We start from the raw sequence: 23,897 nt of genomic DNA, 5'->3' as shown, positions 1-23,897 counted from the left end.
GTTTGCAACTCAACTGCACATCGGGACAAAGATCATACTTTCTGGAGAAATATCCTCTGGTCTGATTAAACAAAAACAGAACTGTTTGGCCATAATTACCATCGTTGTGTTTGGAGGAAAAGAGGAGAGGCTTGCAAGCCGAAGAACACCATCCCAACCTTGAAGCACGGGGGTGGCAGCATCATGTTGTGGGGGTGTTTTTCTGCAGGAGGGACTGGTGCATTTCACACAATAGATGGCATCATGAGGAGGCAAAATGATGTGGATATATTGAAGCAACATCTCAAAACATCAGTCAGGAAGATAAATCTTGGTTGCAAATGGGTCTTCCAAATGGACAATGACCCCAAGCATACTTCCAAAGTTGTGTCAAAATGGCTTAAGGACAACAAAGTCAAGGTATTGGAGTGGCCATCACAAAGCCCTGACCTCAGTCCCATATAAAATGTGTGGGCACAACTGAAAAAGCGTGTGCGAGCGAGGAGGCTTACAAACCTGACTCAGTTACACCAGCTCTGTCAGGAGGAATGGGCCAAAATTCCCTCAACTTATTGTGGAAAGCTTGTGGAAGGCTACCTGAAACGTTTGACCCAAGTTAAACAATTTAAGGCAATGCTACCAAATATGAATTGAGTGTATGTAAACTTCTGACCCACTGGGAATGTGATGAAAGAAATAAAAGCTGAAATGAATAATTCTCTACTATTATTCTGAAATTTCACATTCTTAAAATGAAGTGGTGATCCCACCTGACCTAAAACAGGGTATTGTTACTAGGATTAGATGTCAGGAATTGTGAAAAACTGAGTTTAAATGTATTTGGCTAAGATGTAAACTTACGACTTCAACTATATTTCATTCTGATTTCAAGGTTGGTCTAATATGGCTACCTCTTGACTGAATCAGCTACAATAGGTCTGAAGGTCATGATGTCATTATGCATTACGACCTCATATGAACAACAGTCCTCTGAGGTTATCCCCTCCCCATCACCCGACGCCTCTGGCTAAGCAGCTGTAGTCTGTAGCTGTAGGGTAAGTGTAATGGGGTGGCAGGTAGCCTAGCGATTAAGAGCATTGGGACAATAACTGAAAGATTGCTGGTTTGAATCCACGAGCCATCTAGGTGAAAAAAAATCTGTCTACGTGCCCATGAGCAAGGCACTTGGCCCTAATTGCTCTTGATACCAGCGTCAGCTAAATGACTAAAATGTATATTGAACTTATACATCATGCATTGTATTACACCCTTTAAAGCCTAGAGGCCAATATGGTAAAACCGTATTATTCATCATAGAGATTATGGAATGGGATATAACTATTAAAATCATCACCATTCTGTCTGCCTGCCTGTCTGTGTAATAGCTATAGGCTAATGAAAGTTCAACATCATGAATTGTCTATTAGCCTTCACACCCTCACTAAATCACCAGTCTGTCTGTCTGTCTGTCTGTCTGTCTGTCTGTCTGTCTGTCTGTCTGTCTGTCTGTCTGTCTGTCTGTCTGTCTGTCTGTCTGTCTGTCTGTCTGTCTGTCTGTCTGTCTGTCTGTCTGTCTGTCTGTCTGTCTGTCTGTCTGTCTGCCTCTGTAAAAACGGAGAGGAACCGCCCTACACCGCCACTGTAATGTGATTCTCGCTGTACCTGCTGCGCCTACCGACCGCTCTCTCGTTTCTCCGCAGGCGCACAGCGGCACTACTCTCATTCTCACTGCAGACTTTCCGTTCAGTTGCAGCCAACTGTTCGCCACTGTCGCCGCCAAACAAAATTTTTTTGGTTTAAAATAGGCTTTCAAGCGGCTCAACAATTCGCTACATTGTAGCAAGCAGGCAGCGAGATAAGAAGATACATCGATTTATCGATACAGTGTAACGTTATTTTATCTCTCGCTTCAGAACCAGTCTCGATACAACACCGGAACGACAAATCTCAAACATGAAGAAATGTTCGGCGTGGTCGCTCTTTCTAGTGGTTTCGCTGCTAACTGTGAAAGGTAAGCGTTTTGCCCAACCCCTCTCTCAATTCAATTCAAAGGCCTCTCTTTCTCTTTCTTCTTTGTTGCTGTTCACGCCATTGCCGAGTTCATCAGTTTTTTGTTTCCTCGGTCTATTGTGTGTGTTTTAGCGGTATTCCTTTATTCTACACCGAATAACGGTACACTTGCGGCAGCAAGCCGCTGCATCGATTACAATGGATACCTATTACGTCTACATAACACGTCGCGGTAATACATGTTTTAACTTAACTACCGAACCCAATCATACCAATAAGTAGCCCACATGTGTCACGTTTGAACCTAGTCATATTGACCAGCCAGTCTGGTTGCGAACTGATCTACCACATGTTCGATTCCACAATTTTAAATGGATCTCTTTCTATCACACATTTAGCCTACTGATGTGAATTCTAATGATACCAGACGAAACTTTATATACAGAAGTGTGGGACAAAAAAAACGTTCTCCGAGAGGCTAATGTCTATGCAGTCTAGTCACATATCAGTGCAGGTAGATTATTTGTACATTTCAGCAGACGAGCGATTTTACAGTAGTGACTGCATCCATTTTCATACTTTCGTTCATAGTAGTCCCCCATGGGAATCGAACCCACAACCCTGGCGTCGCAAGTGAGCTGCCCACTGAGCCACATCATGGTAGCAGAGATACATCCTATGGCAGAGACAGATATTATAATAGTGATTTGATAAACGATTGGTGTTATTTTGGGATTATATACATGTATTTAAACGGGTAAAGTAATCTTTGTTTATCACAAATAATCAGCATGAATTAAAGAGATATGCAAATAAACTAGACTACTGATGATAATTGTCTCGAAATAATTTACAGCCTATGGTTTTAATTTGTTGTGGCTCACTTAGACGATACACATAAAATAGTATGGTTGTGATTGACTGAATGGTGAGATTATGAGGTTTGGTTCAGTGAGTAGAGTCTTTATTTCCTTCTCTTCAAAGGATCACTCTTCCGTTCTCTCTATCATGGCAAGCGCAGGTTCAAACCTCCAGGGTGCCTGTTTCCTTCCGACACACACACACACACACACACACACACACACACACACACACACACACACACACACACACACACACACACACACACACACACACACACACACACACACACACACACACACACACACACACACACACACACTGAGCGTGTCATTGTAAGACAATGAGGACATGTTGAGTCCCTATTCTATTATTGTGTTTTGTTCACATTATTACTCCTTCAATGAGGTGAAAGCATGTTTAAAGTTCAGTCTGTCGGCCCTGACACCCTCCATAGATTAGTGCATACTTGGCAAATTTTAGCTGGAGGGGTTTGGATTTTGAGATGAGGGAATGGAGGAGAGGGTGATGGAAAGGAGGGGGAGGAAAAGAGGGGAAGATAGGGATGAAAGGAGGGGGAAGATAGGGATGGGAGAGCGATGGAGAGGGATGAAGAAGGGGGAGAGGAAAGGAGGGGAAGATAGGGATGGGAGAGTGATGAAGGAGGGGGAGAGGAAAGGAGGGAAGATAGGGATGGGAGAGCGATGGAGAGGGATGAAGGAGGGGAAGATAGGGATGGGAGAGCGATGGAGAGGGATGAAGGAGGGGGAGAGGAAAGGGGGGAAGGAGGAAAAGGGAAGGGGGAGGAAAGGAGAGAGGGTGGAAAGTAGGGGAAGATAGGGATGGGAGAGCGATGGAGAGGGATGAAGGAGGGGGAGAGGAAAGGGAGGGGGAGGAAAGGAGGAAAAGGGAAGGGGGAGGAAAGGAGGGGGAGAGGGATGGAAAGGAGGCAGGGAGGAAAAGGGTGAGGGAGGGGGAGAAGGAGGAAAGGAGGGGGAGAGGGATAAATAGAGGGGGGCAGGGAGGAAAGAAGGGGGAGAGGGAGGAAACATTTGTAGAGAAGAGGGAGAGGGAGGAAAAGGAGGGGGAGAGGGAGGAAAGAAGGGGGAGAGGAGGAATAGAGGGGGAGAGGGAGGAATAGAGGGGGCAGGGAGGAAAGAAGGGGGAGAGGGAGGAATAGAGGGGGGACAGGGAGGAAAGGGGAGAGGGAGGAATAGAGGGGGACAGGGAGGAAAGAAGGGGGACAGGGAGGAATAGAGGGGGACAGGGAGGAAAGAAGGGGGACAGGGAGGAATAGAGGGGGACAGGGAGGAATAGAGGGGGACAGGGAGGAATAGAAGGGGGACAGTGAGGAAAGAAGGGGGACAGGGAGAAAATAAGGGGGAGAGGGAGGAATAGAGGGGGACAGGGAGGAAAGAAGGGGAGAGGGAGGAATAGAGGGGGACAGGGAGGAAAGAAGGGGGAGAGGGAGGAATAGAGGGGGGACAGTGAGGAAAGAAGGGGGAGAGGGAGGAATAGAGGGGGGACAGTGAGGAAAGAAGGGGGACAGGGAGAAAATAAGGGGGAGAGGGAGGAATAGAGGGGGACAGGGAGGAAAGAAGGGGGAGAGGGAGGAATAGAGGGGGGACAGTGAGGAAAGAAGGGGGAGAGGGAGGAATAGAGGGGGACAGTGAGGAAAGAAGGGGGACAGTGAGGAAATAAGGGGAGAGGGAGGAATAGAGGGGGACAGGGAGGAAAGAAGGGGGAGAGGGAGGAATAGAGGGGGACAGTGAGAAAATAAGGGGAGAGGGAGGAATAGAGGGGGATAGGGGAGGAAAGAAGGGGGAGAGGGAGGGAAAATGTGTAGAGAAAAGGAGGGAGAGGGAGGAAAAGGAGGGGGAGAAGGGGGAGAGGTCGATAAACGGAGGGGAGGAGGGAGGGAGAGGGATGAAAGGAGGGGGAGAGGGGGATGATAAGGAGGGGGGTTAAAGGCAGGTAAAGAAGGGAGAGCGAGAGAGAGGAAATGATGGGGAGGGGGAAAGAAGGAGAAAAGGGAGGGGAGAGGGCAGAAAAGGAGGGGGGAGGAGGGGAGAGAGGGATGGTAAAGGAAGGGGGGCAAGGGAGGGAAGAAGAGGGGTGAAGCCTCAGCTGCAGTCTTTTCTTTGGGAAAGGGGATGAGGGGTGTGTGTGTGTGCAGCGTGCAAGCTTTTGGGTTATATTACACCCTGCCACACCCTTAATGAAGTGTAATGAGATCAGTCCCCAGTCATTGAACAGAGGAATGTGATTATTTATTCTCTTTGATGCACAACAGCTGAGGATCCATGCAGGAGCCCTCTATACAGTCTCTATAGAGATGACTGTTCATATTGGGAATTCAATATTGACATGATGAGTTATATCTAGCTAATTTACTCCTTTGGTGTCGAAAGTAATGAGTTAAAAGTAAGATCTATACATGTGGAAAAGGAAAACTCCACTCACTGGTGATCAGAAGTCACATGGTTGGTTCTTGGGCCATCATGTGACAGAGAGACAAAGGGCTGTTTCCCCTATATTCTGTAGGGGAGGAAGGAGCAAATATACGTGGGGGCAGGCTGGGTGCATGGGGGCGGGCTGGGTGCATGGGGGCGGGCTGGGTGCATGGGGGCGGGCTGGGTGCATGGGGGCGGGCTGGGTGCATGGGGACGGGCTTGGGTGCATGGGGGCGGGCTTGGGTGCATGGGGGCGGGCTTGGGTGCATAGCAATAGTTATACCAGGTGAAATAAAGCAACAGTAATATCAATAATGAGTGCAAACAGAATATCAATAACTATAGTAATAACATTATAGTGAAGCTTCATTGACCAGGGTGTGGTGGTGGCCCTGGCTGGCCTGCAACACCTTCACAACACAGCCATGTCTCACAGGGGGTTTGGACAGGACAGGGGTGTGTGTGTGTGTGTGTGTGTGTGTGTGTGTGTGTGTGTGTGTGTGTGTGTGTGTGTGTGTGTGTGTGTGTGTGTGTGTGTGTGTGTGTGTGTGTGTGTGTGTGTGTGTGTGTGTGTGTGTGTGTGTGCGTGATCTAGCTTGTATGCGCCTGTGTGTGTTAGAAGGAGCTGTGACTAGGGCTGTGGCTGTCATGACATTTCATCAGCTGGGGATTGTCATGCAGATAACTGTCGGTCTCACGGTAATTAACCGTTAATTAACATAAAGGCGTTTACCATCTCCTGGCTTCCACACAGCCACTGATGCAGATCTAAATCCATGTCATATAGCCTACACCATCCCAATAAATCCATGTAATATAGCCTACACCATCCCAATAAATCCATGTCATATAGCCTACACCATCACAATAAATCCATGTAATATAGCCTACACCTTCCCAATAAATCCATGTCATATAGCCTACACCATCCCAATAAATCCATGTCATATAGCCTACACCATCCCAATAAATCCATGTAATATAGCCTACACCATCCCAATAAATCCATGTAATATAGCCTACACCTTCCCAATAAATCCATGTCATATAGCCTACACCATCCCAATAAATCCATGTCATATAGCCTACACCTTCCCAATAAATCCATGTAATATAGCCTACACCATCCCAATAAATCCATGTCATATAGCCTACACCTTCCCAATAAATCCATGTCATATAGCCTACACCATCCCAATAAATCCATGTAATATAGCCTACACCATCCCAATAAATCCATGTAATATAGCCTACACCATCCCAATAAATCCATGTAATATAGCCTACACCTTCCCAATAAATCCATGTAATATAGCCTACACCTTCCCAATAAATCCATGTCATATAGCCTACACCATCCCAATAAATCCATGTAATATAGCCTACACCATCCCAATAAATCCATGTAATATAGCCTACACCTTCCCAATAAATCCATGTAATATAGCCTACACCTTCCCAATAAATCCATGTCATATAGCCTACACCATCCCAATAAATCCATGTAATATAGCCTACACCTTCCCAATAAATCCATGTCATATAGCCTACACCATCCCAATAAATCCATGTCATATAGCCTACACCATGCCAATAAATCCATGTCATATAGCCTACACCATCACAATAAATCCATGTCATATAGCCTACATCATCCCAATAAATCCATGTCATATAGCCTACACCATCCCAATAAATCCATGTAATATAGCCTACACCATCCCAATAAATACATGTAATATAGCCTACATCATCCCAATAAATACATGTAATATAGCCTACACCATCCCAATAGATACATGTAATATAGCCTACACCATCCCAATAGATACATGTAATATAGCCTACACCATCCCAATAGATACATGTAATATAGCCTACACCATCCCAATAGATACATGTAATATAGCCTACACCATCCCAATAGATACATGTAATATAGCCTACACCATCCCAATAGATACATGTAATATAGCCTACACCATCCCAATAGATACATGTAATATAGCCTACACCATCCCAATAGATACATGTAATATAGCCTACACCATCCCAATAGATACATGTAACATAGCCTACACCATCCCAATAAATCCATTATTTATTTTAGACGGGTCTAAAGAAGAATGATAGGAATAAAATGTAGTCTATTTCAGAATAACAGAGTAGCATACTATGAGTTGTCCTTATGTTAGGTCCTGATCTGGCTATGCCATATGGCTGTGGGCTACACTAGTTCATTTAGCAGACCAGATTTGCTTAGAATTCCCAAGGCATTATTTTATGACAAATACAATTGAACAAAGCAGAATAAAATAGAAAGGATATTTCCTCAAACGATTTAAGGGATTGCGCACATGGGGCTATTCTGTGTTGAGCATTTAACAAAGAAATAGGTACTCCTAAATGTTTAATTTAGAGTTATTAATGTAACTTTAGTTGTTCAATAAATGTTGGATTATAAGTTTTGGTGTTTAATACATTGTAAGGCTGCATGATGTGACTCTAATGATGATTTGAAAAAAGTTGCTTGAAAGGCATGAGCTCTGCTTAGTGTTTTGTGCAGGCTTCACACTTCATCAGTCACTCATTCACAATTTGAGAAGCACTTGATAATGCTTCATATTTCCCAGCGGCACCCCCTTTGTGCAGCCAAAATGCATGTGAAAAGAAATCCACGCCTTTTGCAGCCAGTGGCCATTGTGCCCTTCTCCCTGAGTGCTGCGGGCTCTGAATCACCTCTTCAAGACTTGCGCTGTTTATGACTTCAAGCCTATCAACTCCCAAGATTAGCCATTTCACATCGGTTACACCAGCCTATCTAGTTAGTGGGGTGCGAGCTAATAGCGTTTCAAACGTTACTCGTTCTGAGACTTGGAGTAGTTGTTCGACTTGCTCTGCATGGGTAACGCTACTTTGAGTGTGGCTGTTGTCGATGTGTTCCTGGTTCGAGCCCAGGTAGGAGTGAGGAGAGGGACGGAAGCTATACTGTTACACTGGCAATACTAAAGTGCCTATAAGAACATCCAATAGTCAAAGGTATATGAAATACAAATCGTATAGAGAGAAATAGTCCTATAATTCCTATAATAACTACAACCTAAAACTTCTTACCTGGAAATATTGAAGACTCAAAAGGAACCACCATCTTTTATATGTTCTCATGTTCTGAGAAAGGAACTTTAAATGTTAGCTTTCTTACATGGCACATATTGCACTTTTACTTCTCCAACACTTTGTTTTTGCATTATTTAAACCAAATTGAATATGTTTCATTATTTATTTGAGGCTAAATTGATTTTATTGAAGTATTATATTAAGTTAAAATAAGTGTTTATTCAGTATTGTTGTAATTGTCATTATATATATTTTAAATCGTCGGTATCGGTGTTTTTTGGTCCTCCAATAATCGGTATCGGTGTCGGCGTTGAAAAATCATAATCAGTCGTCCTCCAGTTCTGACTATTTAGATGGGGGGTCTGATACATGTCATTGTTCTGACTATTTAGATGGGGGGGTCTGATACATGTCATTGTTCTGACTATTTAGATGGGGGGTCTGATACATGTCATTGTTCTGACTATTTAGATGGGGGAGGGTCTGATACATGTCATTGTTCTGACTATTTAGATGGGGGGGTCTGATACATGTCATTGTTCTGACTATTTAGATGGGGGGGTCTGATACATGTCATTGTTCTGACTATTTAGATGGGTCTGATACATGTCATTGTTCTGACTATTTAGATGGGTCTGATACATGTCATTGTTCTGACTATTTAGATGGGGGGGTCTGATACATGTCATTGTTCTGACTATTTGGATGGGGGGTCTGATAGATGTCATAGTTCTAACTATTTAGATGGGGGTCTAATACATGTGATAGTTCTGACTATTTAGATGGGGCGGGGGTCTGATACATGTCATAGTTCTGACTATTTGGATGGGGGGTCTGATACATGTCATTGTTCTGACTATTTAGATGGGGGGTCTGATACATGTCATAGTTCTAACTATTTAGATGGGGGGGTCTGATACATGTCATAGTTCTAACTATTTAGATGGGGGTCTGATACATGTCATTGTTCTGACTTTTAGATGGGGGGAGGGGTCTGATACATGTCATTGTTCTGACTAGATGGGGGGTCTGATACATGTCATTGTTCTGACTATTTAGATGGGGGGTCTGATACATGTCATTGTTCTGACTATTTAGATGGGGGTCTGATACATGTCATTGTTCTGACTATTTAGATGGGGGTCTGATACATGTCATAGTTCTGACTATTTGATGGGGGGGGTCTGATACATGTCATTGTTCTGACTATTTAGATGGGGGGTCTGATACATGTCATTGTTCTGACTATTTAGATGGGGGTCTGATACATGTCATAGTTCTGACTTTAGATGGGGGTCTGGTACATGTCATTGCTCTGACTTTAGATGGGGGGGGGGGGGGGTCTGATACATGTCATTGTTCTGACTATTTAGATGGGGGGTCTGATACATGTCATAGTTCTAACTATTTAGATGGGGGTCTGATACATGTCATTGTTCTGACTTTAGATGGGGGAGGGGTCTGATACATGTCATTGTTCTGACTTTAGATGGGGGGGTCTGGTACATGTCATTGCTCTGACTTTAGATGGGGGGGTCTGATACATGTCATTGCTCTGACTTTAGATGGGGGGGTCTGATACATGTCATTGTTCTGACTATTTAGATGGGGGGTTTGATACATGTCATAGTTCTGACTATTTAGATGGGGGGTCTGATACATGTCATAGTTCTGACTATTTAGATGGGGGGTCTGATACATGTCATTGTTCTGACTGATGGGGGTCTGATACATGTCATTGTTCTGACTATTCAGATGGGGGTCTGATACATGTCATTGTTCTGACTATTTAGATGGGGGTCTGATACATGTCATTGTTCTGACTATTTAGATGGGGGTCTGATACATGTCATTGTTCTGACTATTTAGATGGGTCTGACACATGTCATTGTTCTGACTATGTAGATGGGGGTCTGATACATGTCATTGTTCTGAAAATTTAGATGGGGGTCTGATACATGTCATTGTTCTGACTATTTATTTGGGGGGGTTGATACATGTCATTGTTCTGACTTTAGATGGGGGGTCTGATACATGTCATTGTTCTGACTATTTAGATGGGGGGGTCTGATACATGTCATTGTTCTGACTGATGGGGGTCTGATACATGTCATAGTTCTGACTATTTAGATGGGGGGGTCTGATACATGTCATAGTTCTGACTATTTGGATGGGGGGGTCTGATACATGTCATTGTTCTGACTATTTAGATGGGGGGTCTGATACATGTCATAGTTCTGACTATTTAGATGGGGGGTCTGATACATGTCATAGTTCTGACTATTTAGATGGGGGGTCTGATAAATGTCATTGTTCTAACTATTTAGATGGGGGGTCTGATACATGTCATTGTTCTGACTATTTAGATGGGGGTCTGATACATGTCATTGTTCTGACTATTTAGATGGGGGTCTGATACATGTCATTGTTCTGACTATTTAGATGGGGGGTCTGATACATGTCATTGTTCTAACTATTTAGATGAGGGGGGTCTGATACATGTCATTGTTCTGACTATTTAGATGGGGGTCTGATAAATGTCATTGTTCTAACTATTTAGATGGGGGTCTGATACATGTCATTGTTCTGACTATTTAGATGGGGGTCTGATACATGTCATTGTTCTGACTATTTAGATGGGGGTCTGATACATGTCATTGTTCTGACTATTTAGATGGGGGGAGGGATCTGATACATGTCATTGTTCTGACTATTTAGATGGGGGTCTGATAAATGTCATTGTTCTGACTTTAGATGGGGGGAGGGGTCTGTTACATGTCATCGTTCTGACTTTAGATGGGGGGAGGGGTCTGATACATGTCATTGTTCTGACTTTAGATGGGGGGAGGGGTCTGATACATGTCATTGTTCTGACTTTAGATGGGGGGGGTCTGATACATGTCATTGTTCTGACTTTAGATGGGGGGGTCTGATACATGTCATTGTTTTTCTAGATGGGGGGCCCTGATACATGTCATTGTTCTGACTAGATGGGGGGGTCTGATACATGTCATAGTTCTGACTATTTAGATGGGAGGGTCTGATACATGTCATAGTTCTGACTATTTAGATGGGAGGGTCTGATACATGTCATTGTTCTGACTTTAGATGGGGGGGTCTGATACATGTCATTGTTCTGACTATTTAGATGGGGGGGTCTGATACATGTCATTGTTCTGACTGATGGGGGTCTGATACATGTCATTGTTCTGACTATTCAGATGGGGGTCTGATACATGTCATTGTTCTGACTATTTAGATGGGGGTCTGATACATGTCATTGTTCTGACTATTTAGATGGGGGTCTGATACATGTCATTGTTCTGACTATTTAGATGGGGGGGTTGATACATGTCATTGTTCTGACTATTTAGATGGGGGGGGGTCTGATACATGTCATAGTTCTAACTATTTAGATGGGGGTCTGATACATGTCATAGTTCTGACTATTTAGATGGGGGTTCTGATACATGTCACAGTTCTGACTATTTAGATGGGGGTCTGATACATGTCATTGTTCTGACTATTTAGATGGGGGGTCTGATACATGTCATTGTTCTGACTATTTAGATGGGTCTGACACATGTCATTGTTCTGACTATTTAGATGGGGGGGTCTGATACATGTCATTGTTCTGACTATTTAGATGGGGGGTCTGATACATGTCATAGTTCTGACTATTTGGATGGGGGGATCTGATACATGTCATTGTTCTGACTATTTAGATGGGGGGTCTGATACATGTCATAGTTCTAACTATTTAGATGGGGGTCTGATACATGTCATTGTTCTGACTATTTATTTGGGGGGTTGATACATGTCATTGTTCTGACTTTAGATGGGGGGTCTGATACATGTCATTGTTCTGACTATTTAGATGGGGGGTCTGATACATGTCATTGTTCTGACTGATGGGGGTCTGATACATGTCATAGTTCTGACTATTTAGATGGGGGGTCTGATACATGTCATAGTTCTGACTATTTGGATGGGGGGGTCTGATATATGTCATTGTTCTGACTATTTAGATGGGGGGGTCTGATACATGTCATAGTTCTGACTATTTAGATGGGGGGTCTGATACATGTCATAGTTCTGACTATTTAGATGGGGGTCTGATAAATGTCATTGTTCTAACTATTTAGATGGGGGGTCTGATACATGTCATTGTTCTGACTATTTAGATGGGGGTCTGATACATGTCATTGTTCTGACTATTTAGATGGGGGGTCTGATACATGTCATTGTTCTGACTATTTAGATGGGGGGTCTGATACATGTCATTGTTCTAACTATTTAGATGGGGGGGGTCTGATACATGTCATTGTTCTGACTATTTAGATGGGGGTCTGATAAATGTCATTGTTCTAACTATTTAGATGGGGGTCTGATACATGTCATTGTTCTGACTATTTAGATGGGGGGTCTGATACATGTCATTGTTCTGACTATTTAGATGGGGGTCTGATAAATGTCATTGTTCTGACTTTAGATGGGGGGAGGGGTCTGTTACATGTCATCGTTCTGACTTTAGATGGGGGGAGGGGTCTGATACATGTCATTGTTCTGACTTTAGATGGGGGGTTCTGATACATGTCATTGTTCTGACTTTAGATGGGGGGTCTGATACATGTCATTGTTCTGACTTTAGATGGGGGGGTCTGATACATGTCATGTCAGTTGGTAGAGCATGGCGCTTGTAACGCCAGTGTAGTGGGTTCGATCCCCGGGACCACCCATACGTAGAATGTATGCACACATGACTGTAAGTCGCTTTGGATAAAAGCGTCTGCTAAATGGCATTTATTATTATTATTATTGTTTTTCTAGATGGGGGCCCTGATACATGTCATTGTTCTGACTAGATGGGGGGGTCTGATACATGTCATAGTTCTGACTATTTAGATGGGAGGGTCTGATACATGTCATAGTTCTGACTATTTAGATGGGAGGGTCTGATACATGTCATTGTTCTGACTTTAGATGGGGGGGGGTCTGATACATGTCATTGTTCTGACTATTTAGATGGGGGGGTCTGATACATGTCATTGTTCTGACTGATGGGGGTCTGATACATGTCATTGTTCTGACTATTCAGATGGGGGGTCTGATACATGTCATTGTTCTGACTATTTAGATGGGGGTCTGATACATGTCATTGTTCTGACTATTTAGATGGGGGGTTGATACATGTCATTGTTCTGACTATTTAGATGGGGGGGGTCTGATACATGTCATAGTTCTAACTATTTAGATGGGGGTCTGATACATGTCATAGTTCTGACTATTTAGATGGGGGTTCTGATACATGTCACAGTTCTGACTATTTAGATGGGGGTCTGATACATGTCATAGTTCTGACTAATTAGATGGGGGTCTGATACATGTCATTGTTCTGACTATTTAGATGGGGGTCTGATACATGTCATTGTTCTGACTATTTAGATGGGGGTCTGATACATGTCATTGTTCTAACTATTTAGATGGGGGGTCTGATACATGTCATTGTTCTGACTATTTAGATGGGGGTCTGATACATGTCATAGTTCTGACTATTTAGATGGGGGTCTGATACATGTCATTGTTCTGACTATTTAGATGGGGGTCTGATACATGTCATTGTTCTGACTATTTAGATGGGGGTCTGATACATGTCATTGTTCTAACTATTTAGATGGGGGGGTCTGATACATGTCATTGTTCTGACTATTTAGATGGGGGTCTGATACATGTCATAGTTCTGACTATTTAGATGGGGGTCTGATACATGTCATTGTTCTGACTATTTAGATGGGGGTCTGATACATGTCATTGTTCTGACTATTTAGATGGGGGTCTGATACATGTCATTGTTCTGACTATTTAGATGGGGGTCTGATACATGTCATTGTTCTGACTATTTAGATGGGGGTCTGATACATGTCATTGTTCTGACTATTTAGATGGGGGGATCTGATACATGTCATTGTTCTGACTATTTAGATGGGGGTCTGATAAATGTCATTGTTCTGACTTTAGATGGGGGGAGGGGTCTGATACATGTCATCGTTCTGACTTTAGATGGGGGGAGGGGTCTGATACATGTCATTGTTCTGACTTTAGATGGGGGGTTCTGATACATGTCATTGTTCTGACTTTAGATGGGGGGTCTGATACATGTCATTGTTCTGACTTTAGATGGGGGGGTCTGATACATGTCATTGTTCTGACTATTTATTATTATTATTATTATTATTATTATTATTATTATTATTATTTAGATGGGGGGGTCTGATACATGTCATTGTTCTGACTATTTAGATGGGGGTCTGATACATGTCATTGTTCTGACTTTTTAGATGGGGGGGGGTCTGATACATGTCATTGTTCTGACTGATGGGGGTCTGATACATGTCATTGTTCTGACTATTTAGATGGGTCTCATACATGTCATTGTTCTGACTATTTAGATGGGGGGGTCTGATACATGTCATTGTTCTGACTATTTAGATGGGTCTGATACATGTCTTTGTTCTTTCTATTTAGATGGGGGGGTCTGATACATGTCATTGTTCTGACTATTTAGATGGGGGGTCTGATACATGTCATTGTTCTGACTATTTAGATGGGGGGTCTGATACATGTCATTGTTCTGACTATTTAGATGAGGGGGGTCTGATACATGTCATTGTTCTGACTATTTAGATGGGTCTGATACATGTCATTGTTCTGACTATGTAGATGGGGGGGTCTGATCATTGTCATTGTTCTGACTATGTAGATGGGGGGTCTGATACATGTCATTGTTCTGACTATTTAGATGGGGGTCTGATACATGTCATTGTTCTGACTATTTAGATGGGGGTCTGATACATGTCATTGTTCTGACTATTTAGATGGGGGGGTCTGATACATGTCATTGTTCTGACTTTAGATGGGGGGTCTGATACATGTCATTGTTCTGACCTTAGATGGGGGGTCTGATACATGTCATTGTTCTGACTATTTAGATGGGGGGGTCTGATACATGTCATTGTTCTGACTGATGGGGGTCTGATACATGTCATAGTTCTGACTATTTGGATGGGGGTCTGATACATGTCATTGTTCTGACTATTTAGATGGGGGGTCTGATACATGTCATAGTTCTAACTATTTAGATGGGGGTCTGATACATGTCATTGTTCTGACTTTATATGGGGGAGGGGTCTGATACATGTCATTGTTCTGACTATTTAGATGGGGGTCTGATACATGTCATAGTTCTAACTATTTAGATGGGGGGTCTGATACATGTCACAGTTCTGTCTATTTAGATGGGGGGTCTGATACATGTCATAGTTCTGACTATTTAGATGGGGGTCTGATACATGTCACAGTTCTCTGTCTATTTAGATGGGGGTCTGATACATGTCATTGTTCTGACTATTTAGATGGGGGTCTGATACATGTCATTGTTTTAACTATTTAGATGGGGGGTCTGATACATGTCATTGTTCTGACTATTTAGATGGGGGTCTGATACATGTCATTGTTCTGACTATTTAGATGGGGGTCTGGTACATGTCATTGTTCTGACTATTTAGATGGGGGGGTCTGATACATGTCATTGTTCTGACTGATGGGGGTCTGATACATGTCATTGTTCTGACTATTCAGATGGGGGTCTGATACATGTCATTGTTCTGACTATTTAGATGGGGGTCTGATACATGTCATTGTTCTGACTATTTAGATGGGGGTCTGATACATGTCATTGTTCTGACTATTTAGATGGGGGGGGTTGATACATGTCATTGTTCTGACTATTTAGATGGGGGTCTGATACATGTCATAGTTCTGACTATTTAGATGGGGGTTCTGATACATGTCACAGTTCTGACTATTTAGATGGGGGTCTGATACATGTCATTGTTCTGACTATTTAGATGGGGGGTCTGATACATGTCATTGTTCTGACTATTTAGATGGGTCTGACACATGTCATTGTTCTGACTATGTAGATGGGGGGTCTGATACATGTCATTGTTCTAACTATTTAGATGGGGGTCTGATACATGTCATTGTTCTGACTATTTAGATGGGGGTCTGATACATGTCATTGTTCTGACTATTTAGATGGGGGTCTGATACATGTCATTGTTCTGACTATTTAGATGGGGGGGTCTGATACATGTCATTGTTCTAACTATTTAGATGGGGGGTCTGATACATGTCATTGTTCTGACTATTTAGATGGGGGTCTGATAAATGTCATTGTTCTAACTATTTAGATGGGGGTCTGATACATGTCATTGTTCTGACTATTTAGATGGGGGTCTGATACATGTCATTGTTCTGACTATTTAGATGGGGGTCTGATACATGTCATTGTTCTGACTATTTAGATGGGGGGGAGGGATCTGATACATGTCATTGTTCTGACTATTTAGATGGGGGGAGGGATCTGATACATGTCATTGTTCTGACTATTTAGATGGGGGTCTGATAAATGTCATTGTTCTGACTTTAGATGGGGGAGGGGTCTGTTACATGTCATCGTTCTGACTTTAGATGGGGGGAGGGGTCTGATACATGTCATTGTTCTGACTTTAGATGGGGGGTTCTGATACATGTCATTGTTCTGACTTTAGATGGGGGGTCTGATACATGTCATTGTTCTGACTTTAGATGGGGGGGTCTGATACATGTCATGTCAGTTGGTAGAGCATGGCGCTTGTAACGCCAGTGTAGTGGGTTCGATCCCGGGACCACCCATACGTAGAATGTATGCACACATGACTGTAAGTCGCTTTGGATAAAAGCGTCTGCTAAATGGCATTTATTATTATTATTATTGTTTTTCTAGATGGGGGCCCTGATACATGTCATTGTTCTGACTAGATGGGGGGTCTGATACATGTCATAGTTCTGACTATTTAGATGGGAGGGTCTGATACATGTCATAGTTCTGACTATTTAGATGGGAGGGTCTGATACATGTCATTGTTCTGACTTTAGATGGGGGGGTCTGATACATGTCATTGTTCTGACTATTTAGATGGGGGTCTGATACATGTCATTGTTCTGACTGATGGGGGTCTGATACATGTCATTGTTCTGACTATTCAGATGGGGGTCTGATACATGTCATTGTTCTGACTATTTAGATGGGGGTCTGATACATGTCATTGTTCTGACTATTTAGATGGGGGTCTGATACATGTCATTGTTCTGACTATTTAGATGGGGGGGTTGATACATGTCATTGTTCTGACTATTTAGATGGGGGGTCTGATACATGTCATAGTTCTAACTATTTAGATGGGGGTCTGATACATGTCATAGTTCTGACTATTTAGATGGGGGTTCTGATACATGTCACAGTTCTGACTATTTAGATGGGGGTCTGATACATGTCATAGTTCTGACTAATTAGATGGGGGTCTGATACATGTCATTGTTCTGACTATTTAGATGGGGGTCTGATACATGTCATTGTTCTGACTATTTAGATGGGGGTCTGATACATGTCATTGTTCTAACTATTTAGATGGGGGGTCTGATACATGTCATTGTTCTGACTATTTAGATGGGGGTCTGATACATGTCATAGTTCTGACTATTTAGATGGGGGTCTGATACATGTCATTGTTCTGACTATTTAGATGGGGGTCTGATACATGTCATTGTTCTGACTATTTAGATGGGGGTCTGATACATGTCATTGTTCTGACTATTTAGATGGGGGTCTGATACATGTCATTGTTCTGACTATTTAGATGGGGGTCTGATACATGTCATTGTTCTGACTATTTAGATGGGGGATCTGATACATGTCATTGTTCTGACTATTTAGATGGGGGTCTGATAAATGTCATTGTTCTGACTTTAGATGGGGGAGGGGTCTGATACATGTCATCGTTCTGACTTTAGATGGGGGGAGGGGTCTGATACATGTCATTGTTCTGACTTTAGATGGGGGGGTTCTGATACATGTCATTGTTCTGACTTTAGATGGGGGTCTGATACATGTCATTGTTCTGACTTTAGATGGGGGGTCTGATACATGTCATTGTTCTGACTATTTATTATTATTATTATTATTATTATTATTTAGATGGGGGGTCTGATACATGTCATTGTTCTGACTATTTAGATGGGGGGTCTGATACATGTCATTGTTCTGACTTTTTAGATGGGGGGGGTCTGATACATGTCATTGTTCTGACTGATGGGGGTCTGATACATGTCATTGTTCTGACTATTTAGATGGGTCTCATACATGTCATTGTTCTGACTATTTAGATGGGGGGGTCTGATACATGTCATTGTTCTGACTATTTAGATGGGTCTGATACATGTCTTTGTTCTTTCTATTTAGATGGGGGGTCTGATACATGTCATTGTTCTGACTATTTAGATGGGGGGGTCTGATACATGTCATTGTTCTGACTATTTAGATGGGGGGTCTGATACATGTCATTGTTCTGACTATTTAGATGAGGGGGGTCTGATACATGTCATTGTTCTGACTATTTAGATGGGTCTGATACATGTCATTGTTCTGACTATGTAGATGGGGGGGTCTGATCATTGTCATTGTTCTGACTATGTAGATGGGGGGGTCTGATACATGTCATTGTTCTGACTATTTAGATGGGGGTCTGATACATGTCATTGTTCTGACTATTTAGATGGGGGGTCTGATACATGTCATTGTTCTGACTATTTAGATGGGGGGGTCTGATACATGTCATTGTTCTGACTTTAGATGGGGGGTCTGATACATGTCATTGTTCTGACCTTAGATGGGGGTCTGATACATGTCATTGTTCTGACTATTTAGATGGGGGGTCTGATACATGTCATTGTTCTGACTGATGGGGGGTCTGATACATGTCATAGTTCTGACTATTTGGATGGGGGGTCTGATACATGTCATTGTTCTGACTATTTAGATGGGGGGTCTGATACATGTCATAGTTCTAACTATTTAGATGGGGGTCTGATACATGTCATTGTTCTGACTTTATATGGGGGAGGGGTCTGATACATGTCATTGTTCTGACTATTTAGATGGGGGTCTGATACATGTCATAGTTCTAACTATTTAGATGGGGGTCTGATACATGTCACAGTTCTGTCTATTTAGATGGGGGTCTGATACATGTCATAGTTCTGACTATTTAGATGGGGGTCTGATACATGTCACAGTTCTGTCTATTTAGATGGGGGTCTGATACATGTCATTGTTCTGACTATTTAGATGGGGGTCTGATACATGTCATTGTTTTAACTATTTAGATGGGGGTCTGATACATGTCATTGTTCTGACTATTTAGATGGGGGTCTGATACATGTCATTGTTCTGACTATTTAGATGGGGGTCTGGTACATGTCATTGTTCTGACTATTTAGATGGGGGTCTGGTACATGTCATTGTTCTGACTATTTAGATGGGGGTCTGATACATGTCATTGTTCTGACTATTTAGATGGGGGTCTGATACATGTCATTGTTCTGACTATTTAGATGGGGTGGGGGTCTGATACATGTCATTGTTCTGACTATTTAGATGAGGGGTCTGATACATGTCATTGTTCTGACTATTTAGATGGGGGTCTGATACATGTCATTGTTCTGACTATTTAGATGGGGGGTCTGATACATGTCATAGTTCTGACTATTTAGATGGGGATTCTGATACATGTCATAGTTCTGACTATTTAGATGAGGGGGGTCTGATACATGTCATTGTTCTGACTGATGGGGGTCTGATACATATTATTGTTCTGACTCATGGGGGTCTGATACATAATGATGATCAAAAGCTGATCCTCTAATCCTAAGCAGGTCATTCATTTGTCTTATTGGGGGAGGGGGGTGAAGGAGGATGCTAAACTGTCCTTAGATCAGTGTGTAGGTAATGAGGCTACGCAGGTGTTATCTACATAATGATAATGAGAGTATGCAGGTGTTATCTACATAATGATAATGAGAGTATGCAGGTGTTATCTACATAATGATAATGAGAGTATGCAGGTGTTATCTACATAATGAGAGTATGCAGGTGTTATCTACATAATGAGGGTATGCAGGTGTTATTTACATAATGAGGGTATGCAGGTGTTATCTACATAATGAGGGTATGCAGGTGTTATCTACATAATGAGGGTATGCAGGTGTTATCTACATAATGAGGGTATGCAGGTGTTATCTACATAATGAGAGTATGCAGGTGTTATCTACATAATGAGAGTATGCAGGTGTTATCTACATAATGAGGGTATGCAGGTGTTATCTACATAATGATAATGAGAGTATGCAGGTGTTATCTACATAATGAGAGTATGCAGGTGTTATCTACATAATGAGGGTATGCAGGTGTTATCTACATAATGAGAGTATGCAGGTTTTATCGACCTAATGATAAGGCTGAATTATTTCATTGGAGGGAAAAAATACCCCTTATAGGTCTTTAGATTCATGATTATCACTAATTGTGAGGAGAAACTTGAAAAAGAGACGTGTTGCTGTATGGACACAATAGCTCTTCTGTTCCATGTGTTTGAGGAATGCAAGGAGTCTTTGTTGCCATCGAGATACGACAGAAACCACTGCATTCGTCACTACACTGGAACGTTGATCATGGAAAGGAATGAAGAAGGTGTTGATTGGCAGCAGACCTATGGCCATATGGTTCCATTGTGTCAGACAAGCTCAGCTACAGCATTTGACATGATTTCAAATAGTATTTGAACCCAGGTCTGGTTGACCGCACTGAAAATCGAAGAGCTGTGCATAACGTTACTGCACAGCTGTTTGATAAAAGGATGCTCCATTAGTGTGTGTGTGTGTTCCAGATTGGAAGTAGATATAGCAGTAGATATAGCTGTAGATATAGCAGTAGATATAGCTGTAGATATAGCTGTAGATATAGCAGTAGATATAGCTGTAGATATAGCTGTAGATATAGCAGTAGATATAGCAGTAGATATAGCAGTAGATATAGCAGTAGATATAGCTGTAGATATAGCAGTAGATATAGCAGTAGATATAGCAGTAGATATAGCAGTAGATATAGCAGTAGAATGGAAGTAGATATAGCAGTAGATATAGCAGTAGATATAGCTGTAGATATAGCAGTAGATATAGCAGTAGAATGGAAGTAGATATAGCAGTAGATATAGCAGTAGATATAGCAGTAGATATAGCAGTAGAATGGAAGTAGATATAGCAGTAGATATAGCTGTAGATATAGCAGTAGATATAGCAGTAGAATGGAAGTAGATATAGCTGTAGATATAGCAGTAGATGTAGATATAGCAGTAGATATAGCTGTAGATATAGCAGTAGAATGGAAGTAGATATAGCAGTAGATATAGCAGTAGAATGGAAGTAGATATAGCAGTAGAATGGAAGTAGATATAGCTGTATATATAGCAGTAGATATAGCTGTAGATATAGTAGTAGATATAGCAGTAGAATGGAAGTAGATATAGCAGTAGATATCGCTGTAGATATAGAAGTAGATATAGCTGTAGACATAGCTGTAGATATAGCAGTAGATATAGCAGTAGATATAGCAGTAGAATGGAAGTAGATATAGCTGTAGATATAGCTGTAGATATAGCTGTAGATATAGCAGTAGATATAGCAGTAGATATAGCAGTAGATATAGCAGTAGATATAGCAGTAGATATAGCAGTAGATATAGCAGTAGATATAGCAGTAGATATAGCTGCATAATCTCGGATGGAGGTAAAGAGAAATGAGGACTGACTAGAGCAAAGTTCCTGTCCTTTTCTCTGCACTGCATTGTGTAAAAACCCTCAACTCCTCCCTGTTTCTCTCCTCCCCCTGCCTTATTCCCTGTCTTCTTCTTGCCCTCCCGGTCTTCAGCTCTGTCCCAGAATTCAGATGGCTTTGACCTGTCTGATGCCTTGGATGACGTCTCTATAGCAAGTAAGTACAGAAAGAGAGTCTGACTGTAAAATACACAATATTCATAGACTTCAGATTTACTACTGCAGTATCTACAATACAGTCTGGATGCTTTATGTCTATGAAATCATGCATCACTACCATGAATTCATGGTCGATGGATTCATGTACAGTGTCTTCAGAATATATTCACACCCGTTTGCTTTTTCCAAATTTTTACAGCCTGAATTTAAAATGGATTAAATTGCATTTTTTTGTTACTGGTCTGCACACAATAAATACCCTGTAATGTCAAAGTGGAATTGTGTTTAAAAATATATATTTTTTTTACATTAATGAAAAGCGGAAATGTCTTGAGTCAAGCCACAAGTTGCATGGACTCACTCTGTCTGCAATACTAGTGTCTAACATGATTTATGAATGACTACCTCACCTCTGTACCCCACACATACAGTTATCTGTAAGGTCCCTCAGTCAAGCACTGACTTTCAAACACAGATTTGACCACAAAGACCAGGGAGGTCTTCCAATGCCCCAATAAAAAGTGCATGGAACTCCCTTCCATCTTATAGAGCAAGAGAGCAGCAAATCTGGTTTAAAAAAACTCCCCCGTGTGACTTACTTATTGTGTGTATGTACTGATGTATGTGTAACTGATAGATGCACACACACACACACAGTAAATGTTCATGTTTTTAATTGTATGTAAATTGTTAGTTTTTTTGTCTGTCTTTTCCATTATGTTTCCGACCTCAGTAAGACGTTGGCTAATGGGGATCCCTAATAAATAAAACCTATTGGTAGATGGGTAAAAACAAAAAAGAAGACCCTTTGAGCATGGTGAAGTTATTAATTCCACTTTGGATGGTGTATCAATACACCCAGTCACTACAAAGGTTGTAGCCTAAACAGTTAAAACACACACCCTATCCCCTCCGCCCTCAAATGAAGTGGACACTTCTGTTAACGTGTCATGACGTCTGTCGATTATACACTTGCAGGGTGAGGGAGGAAGGAATGATTTTTAAACGGACCACCCTTGGCCGGAAATTCGCCATTCGTTCATCCCGCGATGATTGTGTTTTCAGTCACCGTAGCTTGTTTGTGCTTTATATGCGCTAGAGTCCATTATGAGTGCACGTCTACTTATATTAACTATATAAATATTAAAATATGCCTACTGTATGATAGATAACAAATTAATTAGCTAACTAATGTTAGCCTGCCTAGCTGGAACTTCTGAAGAAGGAATTTTTATTTATTTCTACAATTTCCAAAAGAAACTTATTTACTTTTTACAAGACATGTTTGTGCCGTCGTGTGCATTAGTAGCACAATTTCTAACTTATTTGTATTTGTTTTTACTTACACTTTTATGTTGACTAATCCATTGATGTTGTTTTTAAGTTTTCGCTGACTTTTCTTAGCGGATGTACAATCGTCGCAAATTAAATTATGGGGAGTTTCAGGCCCCGGAGTGAACATTATTGCACACTCGCAAAGCCGACTAAAAACGAGGGCTGAGGGGCTTACGTCGCAAACTTCCCCTGCTTGGCTATTAATTTGGATCGC

General features: G+C 41.9%; 1 protein-coding gene across 5 annotated transcripts in view; it reads left to right on the top strand.

Moving 5' to 3' along the window:
• Nucleotides 1-1,625: 1,625 nt before the first annotated feature.
• cd99l2 (CD99 molecule-like 2) overlaps nucleotides 1,626-23,897 on the top strand; it is a 38,253-nt gene continuing 15,981 nt past the window's right edge. For all 5 annotated transcript variants that reach the window (XM_046319676.1, XM_046319673.1, XM_046319675.1 and 2 more), the window contains exons 1-2: nucleotides 1,626-1,990; nucleotides 22,284-22,346. In XM_046319676.1, coding sequence (XP_046175632.1) covers nucleotides 1,933-1,990; nucleotides 22,284-22,346 — 121 coding nt within the window. In that variant the 5' untranslated portion in view covers nucleotides 1,626-1,932. The remainder of the gene's footprint in view (nucleotides 1,991-22,283; nucleotides 22,347-23,897) is intronic.

The sequence above is a fragment of the Oncorhynchus gorbuscha genome, linkage group LG21 (genome assembly GCF_021184085.1).
Source record: "Oncorhynchus gorbuscha isolate QuinsamMale2020 ecotype Even-year linkage group LG21, OgorEven_v1.0, whole genome shotgun sequence".
In the NCBI taxonomy this organism is placed as follows: Eukaryota; Metazoa; Chordata; class Actinopteri; order Salmoniformes; family Salmonidae; genus Oncorhynchus; species Oncorhynchus gorbuscha.
This window is presented reverse-complemented; position numbering and strand designations above follow the sequence as displayed.